This window comes from Eriocheir sinensis, chromosome 38 (assembly GCF_024679095.1).
Source record: "Eriocheir sinensis breed Jianghai 21 chromosome 38, ASM2467909v1, whole genome shotgun sequence".
NCBI classification, from domain to species: Eukaryota; Metazoa; Arthropoda; class Malacostraca; order Decapoda; family Varunidae; genus Eriocheir; species Eriocheir sinensis.
In genome coordinates, this window is record NC_066546.1 from 17,012,474 (window position 1) to 17,023,388 (window position 10,915).

At 44.2% G+C, this 10,915-nt stretch overlaps 1 protein-coding gene across 3 annotated transcripts in view; it reads right to left on the reverse strand.

The window, feature by feature from the left end:
- Nucleotides 1-10,472, reverse strand: part of LOC127008763 (ras-related and estrogen-regulated growth inhibitor-like) — a 20,345-nt gene extending 9,873 nt beyond the window's left edge. For 2 of the 3 annotated variants that reach the window (XR_007761299.1, XM_050881133.1), the window contains exons 1-3: nucleotides 10,328-10,466; nucleotides 5,217-6,030; nucleotides 2,177-2,313 (exon numbers count right to left, since the gene is read on the reverse strand). Coding sequence is in view for 2 of the 3 variants with exons in the window: in XM_050881133.1 (XP_050737090.1) it covers nucleotides 2,177-2,313; nucleotides 5,217-5,328 (249 nt within the window). In the remaining variant the exon portion in view is untranslated. Of the gene's footprint in view, nucleotides 1-2,176; nucleotides 2,314-5,216; nucleotides 6,031-10,327 lie in introns of all 3 variants that reach the window. The other variant, XM_050881134.1, reaches the window with a different exon arrangement.
- Between the last annotated feature and the right edge of the window lie 443 nt (nucleotides 10,473-10,915).

A 10,915-nucleotide genomic window follows, 5' to 3' on the forward strand; every position in this document is an offset into this window, starting at 1 on the left:
GTGAGACGTTTAGAGAGGTCGTTATTTTCGTATTGATTGAGTTAGTGTGTTTACGTGTGGGGAGGAAAGAGAGGGCGCTTGTAGTATATTGATAGGTGATGGAAAGAAGGCTGTTCTGTGTGTGTTGTAAGTTAGGGAGGAGAAAATAGAGAGAAAACTTGTATATATGATGAACAGAAATTTTTAAGATGAATTGATGTCCTTTCCTTCCTTTCTATCTCTCGCTTTCATTTCCTGTTGCTCTCCACTCCAATATATTAGCAATTTCCTTTACTTTTACTACTGTTTTTCTTCTCCTTTCCTTCTACCCTCCTTCATTTCCTTTCCGTCTCCTCCCTTTCTTCTTCATACCATCCAACCTCTTCATTCTCTCCTTCTTTCCCCCTTCTCATCCCCTTCCTTCTACTCCCCTCTATTTTCCTCCCATCCACTCCTTTCTATCCCTCTCTATCCTCCCTTTTCCTCTATACACGTGTCGGTCTCATTAAAGTCAGGTAAGGTCTGATGAGGTCAGGTGTGCCACGCGCCAGGTCTCGTCAAGGTACACTAATGACTGCCAATTAAAACGCTCAGGTAAACGCTGCGACTCGATAGATATTACGTAGCATGGGTGACGTCTCTATAGTAAGCTAACTGGGTCATATTATAATTGGTAAGGGATGGTTTTTTTGTGTATGCGTTTGTTTTTCGTGTTTTGGTGTTCTCTCGCGCTGTCTCTCTCTCTATCTATCTATCTCTCTTTGTCTGTCTATCTATCTCTCTTATATAAAGGAAAGGTTTGTACTTGTGAAATGTGGAAAGTAGAATCCGTAGAATTTTACAGGTTAGATTTTTGGGGTGGATGAGAGAGAGAGAGAGAGAGAGAGAGAGAGAGAGAGAGAGAGAGAGAGAGAGAGAGAGAGAGAGAGAGAGAGAGAGAGAGAGAGAGAGAGAGAGAGAGAGAGAGAGAGAGAGAGAGAGAGAGAGAGAGAGAGAGAGAGAGAGAGAGAGAGAGAGTATGTGTGTGTGTGCGTGTATGCGTGTGTGTGTTGGTACTAGCGAGAGGATGCTGCAAGGTAATCTCTGAATCTGGTGTTGTTGTTGTTGTTGGTGGTGGTGGTGGTGGTGGTGGTTTCTGCAACACCACAACACAAACACTTGACAGAGGCCTTGGCTGGTGATGGCAACACTTGACATATGCACAACGCAACACATATCACATCCGGGTGTTGCTTCTTCTTCTTCTTCTTCTTCTTCTTCTTCTTCTTCTTTTCTTTCTTGAGTGTGTGTGTGTGTGTGTGTGTGTGTGTGTGTGTGTGTGTGTGAGAGAGAGAGAGAGAGAGAGAGAGAGAGAGAGAGAGAGAGAGAGAGAGAGAGAGAGAGAGAGAGAGAGAGAGAGAGAGAGAGAGAGAGAGAGAGAAACGTGAGGAGATATGGATTTAAGGGGGCAGTAAATCACCTTCTCCGTCACGTAACGAGAGAGAGAAATATAGATAGATAGATAGATATAGATAGATAGATACAGAGAGAGAGAGAGAGAGAGAGAGAGAGAGAGAGAGAGAGAGAGAGAGAGAGAGAGAGAGAGAGAGAGAGAGAGAGAGAGAGAGAGAGAGAGAGAGAGAGAGAGAGAGAGAGAGAGAGAGAGAGAGAGAGAGAGAGAGAGAGAGAGAGAGAGAGAGAGAGAGAGAGAGAGAGAAGGGGATGGGAGGAAACAATTTTCAAAGCCGAGAGATGGACGTTTTAAAAAAATCTGAAGAAATATGTAAAATTGAATCTTGTCCATCAAACCTAAAGCCTGTTAGTGAGAAACCCATACACACATACACGCGGGTAGGCGGTGGCTGAGTGGTAGCGTGCTGGGCCCACATTCACTACGTGATGGACGGCGCGAGTTCGAATCCCACGCAACCACCTCGGATTTTTCAGTCACCGCCGAGTGGCTTAAAACTATCCACATGCTGTCCTGAAGACCACCCATCAACCCGGAGTCTAGAGGAAACCGTCCAAGTGAATCAAGAACGAGTTCCGGGGGCAGCATGAGCCAAGAGAAGATGGCGCCACTATAAACACTTGCCTGCGCCATGACGGGCTGGGACCGAACCATCCAGGCCCTTCAAGCAAGCCTACCGGCGCTATAGGCGTAGAAGTAAACACACACACACACACACACACACACACACACACACAGAGTACTCACGTGGGACTGACCCGCCGAGTCTAGTATCTCCAGGGCCAGCGTGTCGGCGTCCACTATCGCCGTGTGTGAGTAGACGCGCTCCTGGCACGAGTCGTACTCCCCGATGTACCGCCGCGTGATGTACCGAACCACCAGCGCTGAAAGCAAGGGAACAGAAACAGAGGTTAGGCGACGGGAACGTATTACTAGAGCCTAAAACAAAGGTATAGAAACATATGCTCATGGGGACAGATTAAGTCAAGCAAGAAGGCACCACTATAAACACTGTTTGCGCCATTACAGACTGGGGTCGAGGATCAGGCCCCGCCAAGAAAGGCTACCCCAGCCATAGGCCGAAACGTAAAATAAAGCAAGATAAGGTTAGATTAATGTGTAATGTGTTAAATACGATAGATAGATAGATAGATAGATAGATAGATTGATAGAGAGAGAGAGAGAGAGAGAGAGAGAGAGAGAGAGAGAGAGAGAGAGAGAGAGAGAGAGAGAGAGAGAGAGAGAGAGAGAGAGAGAGAGAGAGAGAGAGAGAGAAATATAATAGGTGGTTCATAGCCCCATTTTTGGAGAGGAGAAAATGTCACCACAAGAATCGGATGTAAAATTGCAAGTCTTTCGGAAAATGCTTCACACACACACACACACACACACACACACACACACACACACACACACACACACACACACACACACACACACACACACACACACACACACACACACACACACACACACACACAAGGAATAACAAATATGCGTGTGAACGGAAAAACAGGACGAAGGAAAGCATGGGATGAAGGGAAGAGGAGGGTAGGAAGAGGAAGAGGAGGAGGAGGAGGAAGAGGAGGAGGAGGAGGAGGAGGAGGAGGAGTGTAATAAAGTCGGACAGGAAGACAATATTTGCCGAAGAATCATCTATTGGGAAGGATATTGAAGTAGTAATAGTAGTAGTAAGAGTAGTAGTAGTAGTAGTAGTAGTAGTAGTAGTAGTAGTAGTAGTAGTAGTAGTAGTAGTAGTAGTAGTAGTAGTGGTAGTAAAATATAAAAGTGCCCGAGAAAAATCATGTAGACAGAATTTAACAGACGCAGAAATGAAAGAAAAAAATTGAGCGAAATCGTTTTTTGTTGATACGTAGAAAGGAATAAAATAAATAAATAACAAAAAGCAATATACACACACATACATAAAGGAGAGCCTTGAAAAAAAAAGAATAGAAATAAATAACAATAAATAAATCAATAAATAAAAATATATATACGCACAAAAAGGGGGTTAAAAAATAAGTTTGTATCTCGTAAAATGCAAATAACTTAATATGAAATGAAATGGACTTAGTGAGGCAGGGAAAGTATTAAGAGGAAGCGAGTTTCTCTTAAATACAAAAACAGAAAGCAAATATAAATGCTCACGGTGAATTAATATTAGAGGAATTATAAATACGAAATAATAAACTGATTCTATATATGAAGTAAATAGATATTGATATAAATAAATATATAGATAACTAGACAGATAGATAGATACAGAAAGTATAAGATTAAATAATATTGCAAAAAAAGAGTGAAAATACTAAAGAAATTTTTTGTTATATATGAAAAAAATATTAGCACGTTGAGTTTATATGGAAATTAAAGTGTTTTTGTTGTTAATTTAAATACAGCTATGATATTAAATTGCCTTAGAGAGAGAGAGAAAGAGAGAGAAAGAGAGTGAGCGAGCGAGCGAGCGAGCGAGATAGATAGATAGATAGAGAGAGAGAGAGAGAGAGAGAGAGAGAGAGAGAGAGAGAGAGAGAGAGAGAGAGAGAGAGAGAGAGAGAGAGAGAGAGAGAGAGAGAGAGAGAGAGAGAGAGAGAGAGAGAGAGAGAGAGAGAGAGAGAGAGAGAGAGAGAGAGAGAGAGAGAGAGAGAGAGAGAGAGAGAGAGAGAGAGAGAGAGAGAGAGAGAGATTTACATAGACTTACCAGAAAATCAGAAAATAGAAAATAAGACGAGTGGGTGCTGGGTTCGTGGAAGGGGGGGGGGGAGTGATAGATAGAGAGAGAGAGAGAGAGAGAGAGAGAGAGAGAGAGAGAGAGAGAGAGAGAGAGAGAGAGAGAGAGAGAGAGAGAGAGAGAGAGAGAGAGAGAGAGAGAGAGAGAGAGAGAGAGAGAGAGAGAGAGAGAGAGAACTAGAGAACGCTTAACGTGATGCAATATAAGTGAGATTAAAAATGAAAAAAAAAAGATACGATGAAGAAATACAAATAAAAAGAAAAATAATAAGTGTGTGTGTGTGTGTGTGTGTGTGTGTGTGTGTGTGTGTGTGTGTGTAAGCCCCCCTCCTCACCCCCCCCCCCCCCTTTCCTAACACCTAAACAAGCTTATTCTAATATCTGGAAGCCTTTCAGCGAAGCGAATTCCATTTACGTCAATTTAATAGGATTTTTGTCACACGCTTTTGACGAGTGCGCGGGAAGAGTAGTAGTAGGAGGAGGAGGAGGACGGAAGGGAAATATAACCGCGTGTGTGTGTGTGTGTGTGTGTGTGTGTGTGTGTGTGTGTGTGTGTGTGTGTGTTTGGGTACGAAGTGAAGAATGAAAGATGTGTGTCAGTAAGAAGTTATACGTTACGTGACTTTAAGAAAAAAATGAGAGAAAATAAGATATGAAATAAGACGAGTGGGCGCTGGGTTCGTGGAAGGGGGGGGGGGGGGGGGGGGAGAGAGAGAGAGAGAGAGAGAGAGAGAGAGAGAGAGAGAGAGAGAGAGAGAGAGAGAGAGAGAGAGAGAGAGAGAGAGAGAGAGAGAGAGAGAGAGAGAGAGAGAGAGAGAGAGAGAGAGAGAGAGATTCAAAGCGGCATTCCAATCTCTCCCTTCCTGAGAAATGGCAATTTGTACCAACTCAAAAAACGACCACCAGTGAAAGACTAAATTGTTTCTTCATTTCTGGCATTCCTCCTCCTCCTCCTCCTCCTCCTACTACTACTACTACTACTACTACTACTACTACTACTATTACTACTACTAATACTAATACTAATACTACTGCTATTGGCTCGTTCACGTACCTGTCTTTCCCACCGAGGTTTGCCCCAGCACGAGAATGCGTAGAGGCCGTGGTCGACCCAAGCCAATCTTGCTCAAGGCCGATTTGGGGGATTTTGGCGAGGACATCATCATTGGCCCGACTATTTATGTATCACTTGTCTCCTTTTGCTTGTTTCTTCTTCTGTATTTCTGTGTCTCTTTCTATGTCTGTATTTTATCAGTTCTCGTTTGTCTTTCTTTGTTGTCACCTGTGTTTTATCCTTCCGTCAATGCAAATTCACTTTTTTTCCTTCTTTTCTTCGTCACAATCACTTTTTCACTGTCTGTCGCTTTTGTCACTTCCGTTTCTCTTCTTTTTTAACTTCCACCTCGTCTTTTATCACTTTTAATTTTCTCTTTAAAATTTTCTTCCTCTACTTCATCCTTCTTTCGATGCAAACTCACTCTGTCTCACTCTTTCTAGGTTTCTTCTGCCACTTACTGTCTCTCTTTCCTTTACTTCCCTTCACTTACACTGCGACCTTTGCCTCACCACATACAGTATATCACGGCAGCCACTCAAAATAAAATTCGCCCGCTTCACTAACGAGCTGGGGCCAAAAACTATAGGGCACCACAAGAGACCCCTACAACGCAATATGCAGCACGTGAGAACTGCATCAAGGTCAATTACTTCACACACTCACTCATGGATTGTAGTGTCATTTGAAGGACTTAGGATATTGCCTTTTCTCTGGTCTCTTGTTCTTCTTTGTTTTAGAGCAGATTTTGGGTTGACATAATTTACACTGTTGGTTCTTCCTTGTATTGCTGTCCACGCCGCTTCATTTGATTCTGAAAAGGGATGTAGATGAATTGAAATATGTTGGATATATATATATTAGGTACTTTTTCCTATTAAATGATGTGTGTGCTGTTTATTCTTGCGTCATTTTTTGCTTATTTTGAAAAGATTACTAACTCAGCCTTATAAATATTTGCTTCTATTGTATTTATATTTGTTTTGAATGGCTGTCATTCTTATTATTACTACTACTACTACTACTACTACTACTACTACTACTACTACTACTACTACTACTACTACTACTACTACTACTTCTACTACTCGCTATTCGCTACTCGCTCCGACTTTCACTTTCCAAGAATCCAGTTATTATTATTTTTTTCGTTTCCAAAGATTCTCAACCACAAACATATAAAAAAGAAACACACACACACACACACACACACACACACACACACACACACACACACACACACACACACACACACACACACACACACACACACACGATTTGAGTTTTAAATGTTGTCAGGATAGAATTTCGGATTTCGTTGCACATTCTATTGTTTTTCTTTTGTTTTGTTTTTCTTTCTTTCTCATTGTTTGGTATTTCTATTGTTATATTCTCTCTCTCTCTCTCTCTCTCTTCTTTGTTATAATCTTCTCTTCATTTACGTCTACGAAAGGTTGTCACGAAAGCGTCTGTAAATCTCTTCACTTCCTTTTGTCTCTCTCACGTAGCGATGATGATGATGATGATGATGAGGAGGAGGAGGAGGAGGAGGAGGAGGAGGAGGAGGAGGAGGAAATGGGTGTGTCTAAATGCCTTGGTAACCTATAGATGAGAGAGAGAGAGAGAGAGAGAGAGAGAGAGAGAGAGAGAGAGAGAGAGAGAGAGAGAGAGAGAGAGAGAGAGAGAGAGAGAGAGAGAGAGAGAGAGAGAGAGAGAGAGAGAGAGAGAGAGAGAGAGATTTTCCTCATATCAGTACTACTACTACTACTACTACTACTACTACTACTACTACTACTACTACTACTACTACTACTACTACTACTACTACTACTACAATTACTACATCATTCCCCTCATCCCATCCACCTTTCATTCCCCTCTCTCCTCATTCTATCTTCTCCTCTTTCTCCTCCTCCTCCCCTTCCTCCTCCTCCTCCTCCCCCTCTAATCCTTATCCTAACTCCACTTCCCTTTTATTCAACTCCACTCATCTCCTCCACCCAACCCCCCAAGTGGATAGGGAGATGGAAGAAGGGAGGAGGAGGAGGAGGAGGAGGAGGAGGAGGAGGTGTAGAGTTACGTCAGCTGTGGTCGTGTGGTCACTGGCGAGACTCACACGATCCCTTCCCTCATGTGTGTGTGTGTGTGTGTGTGTGTATGTGTGTGTGTGTGTGTGTGAGTGTGTGTGTGTTGTGACATTTTTTCCTCTTAATAAGTTACCGCCGCTACGCGCTTGCATTTTGTTCTTGGCTGAAGTTACTTAGGCAACCGAGGATTAGGAGGAGGAGGAGGAGGAGGAGGACGAAGGAGAGCAACAAGGAGTAAGAAGAGGAAGGGAGAGAAGAAGGAGGAGAAGATAGGATAATAATAATAATAGGAGGAGGAGGAGGAGGAGGAGAAGGAGGAGGAGGAGAAGAAGGAGGAGGAAGGAAGAAAAGAGGAGGATAGTGATGATGATTATGAGGAAGAGGAGAAAGCGATAAAAAGGAGGAGGAAGAAGTGGACGAGGAAGAGGAGGAAGAGGAGGAGGAGAAGGAAGCAATATAGCCCATGTAAGGATATATTTGTGACCTTGAGAAGAAAATAGAAGAAAGAGGAGAAAGAGGAGGAGGAAGAGGAGGAGGAAGAGGAGGAGGAGGAGGACTAAGGCGGAAACAAAGAAGAAAATTAAGATGTAGAAGAGAGAGAGAGAGAGAGAGAGAGAGAGAGAGAGAGAGAGAGAGAGAGAGAGAGAGAGAGAGAGAGAGAGAGAGAGAGAGAGATAGAGACAGAGAGAGAGATAGAGATAGAGAGAGAGAGAGAGAGAGAGAGAGAGAGAGAGAGAGAGAGAGAGAGAGAGAGAGAGAGAGAGAGAGAGAGAGAGAGAGAGAGAGAGAGAGAGAGAGAGAGAGAGAGAGAGAGAGAGAGAGAGAGAGAGAGAGAGAGAGAGAGAGAGAGAGGAGGAGAAGAAGAAACAGTAAGAGCAACATAGAACCTGAGGAAAAGAAAGAGGAGGAAGAGGAAGAGGAAGAGGAGAAAGAGGAAGAGGAGGAAAAAAAAATATATATACAAAGGGAAAGGGAGGAGAAGGAAGAGGAAGAAGACAAGTAAGAAAGAAAGGGATAAGGAAGAGGAAGAGGAAGAGGAAGAGGCAGAAGAGGAGGAAGAGTAAAACAAAACATTCACATATCTCACCTGGCTACGAGACCTTCTATCCTCCCTAATTACTCTCTTAATGAGTTTAATTGGAAGGTAACGCCTCTCATTACCTTCCTTAATTGCCGCCTGAATGTCCCTTCTATCTACCTGGCCAGTGACCCACGCGTGCTAATTAGTGCAGGGGACAGGTGTGCATCTTGTCCTGGAGCCCCCTCCCCGACCCCCCGACCCCCTGACGTGTAGCTCAGGTGAAGGTTTTGAAAAGAATAAATTTGTGTGGAAGTCGAAGGGAAATTAGTTTGTTAGAGTTTTTTATTTTATTTTTCTATTTACGATGTTGAGGAAGTTTAGAGGGAGAGAGAGAGGGAGGGAAGGAGGAGAGGGAGGTAGAGAGAGAGGGAGAGAGGGAGTGAGTGAGAGTGAGTGCGTGAGAGAGTAAGAGTGAGAGACAGACCCAATCACACACACACACACACACACACACACACACACACACACACACACACACACACACACATACACACACAAAGACCCCCAACACACACACACTCACACAACCTTCCCCCCCACACACACACACACATAACCCCCCCACCCCCCCACCCCCACACACCATATCCAATCCACCCCCCTTCTAAAAATTCCCCTTCGTGTTCCTCGTCAAAATATTTACCTAGATAGCAAAAGTTTAACCCTTGCGTCGAGTCTGTGAACCAAACATATTTCTGAAAGACGCCGAACCACACAGGATTCAAACGTGTAAATTACTCGTATTCACAACTTACAGAGAGAGAGAGAGAGAGAGAGAGAGAGAGAGAGAGAGAGAGAGAGAGAGAGAGAGAGAGAGAGAGAGAGAGAGAGAGAGAGAGAGAGAGAGAGAGAGAGAGAGAGAGAGAGAGAGAGAGAGAGAGAGAGAGAGAGAGAGAGAGAGAGAGAGATTCATTAAAGATTTTCCCCCTTAATAGGGGGACAGGGCCTTTGCTCAAAGGCGGCCCTGTAAGGGGGGGCGGGCAATTCAAGTCCCGGCGGGTGTAGGGACGCCTCCGCCGCCGCCACAGCCACGGGTAACAGCCGGCGAGCAGCGACGGAGGCACGGGCCCTCCGGGCAGTCGCCCAGAAGCAGCCCGTAGCGGTACACGGGCGAGTAGCCGACCAGTCGACTTGACTGCAGCGGGGGGGCCCAAAGCGAGGATGACCACGCGGGTCAACCTCGCCGCCGCAGAAGGGCCACCCGGCTGCTCGCCCACGGAGTGCTGGCGTTCCACTGAGAGAGAGAGAGAGAGAGAGAGAGAGAGAGAGAGAGAGAGAGAGAGAGAGAGAGAGAGATGTAAAGATGTTTCTCCTTCTCCTCCTCCTCCTCCTCTTTCTCCTCCTCCTTCCTGTGTGTGTGTGTGTGTGTGTGTGTGTGTGTGTGTGTGTGTGTGTGTGTGTGTGTGTTTTATCAACTTTCGGCTAAACTTTGCCATATGAAAAACAAGTTTGAATTTTCTCTTATGTATTCCAATATTCTCTCTCTCTCTGACACACATGTCCGGACAAGTTTTCTCATATCACAACACACACGCACACACACACACACACACACACACACACACACACACACACACACACACACACACACACACACACACACACACACACGCACGCAACTCTCATCCTTCCATTCTTTCTTTCATTCATTTTTTTATCATTTCTTTCTTCCTTCCTTCTTTTTATTATTCTGTATCTATTTATTTTCCTTTATCTATTACGTTCTATCATATATGCTCTATAACATCTGCCTACCGTATCTATCTGTTGTATCTATCTATCTAATACATCTACTATACCGTTCTATAATATCTACTGTGTCCGCTATATATATCTACTATGCTATATTATGCAATCATATACATTTACTATCTATATAACTACATCTACATCTTTAACTCTACCTTTCAATCACTTCTCCTCACTAACAACCACTTCCTTACCTTACATACCAGCTGGCGAGGGGGCGTGGGCGTGGCGTGCGTCTGTGTTGGTTACTGTGTTCCGTAAGAGGGCGTGTGTGTGTGTGAGGGAGGGAGGGAGAGAGAGAGGGAGAGGGACGTATATGTTACCTTCACAACGTCTAGCCACGCACTGACCTGAGACGTGAGAGTGAGACATGGTGGTTGATGAGGATGGGTGGGAGAGAGAGAGAGAGAGAGAGAGAGAGAGAGAGAGAGAGAGAGAGAGAGAGAGAGAGAGAGAGAGAGAGAGAGAGAGAGAGAGAGAGAGAGAGAGAGAGAGAGAGAGAGAGAGAGAGAGAGAGAGAGAGAGAGAGAGAGAGAGAGAGAGAGAGAGAGAGAGAGAGAGAGAGCGGGGGGGGAGAGGGATAGACAAACAGACAGACAGAGAGACAGAAAGACAGACAGACAGACACAATTACAAAAAAAGAGATAGACAGAGAAAAAGAGACAGAAATAGACAGACAGATAGACAGACAGACAGACAGACAGACAGACAGAGGGCAGCAAAACAGTCCAGTAACATAAACCGATCGTAAAATACCTTCAATTTCCTGGAAGTCAAGAAGG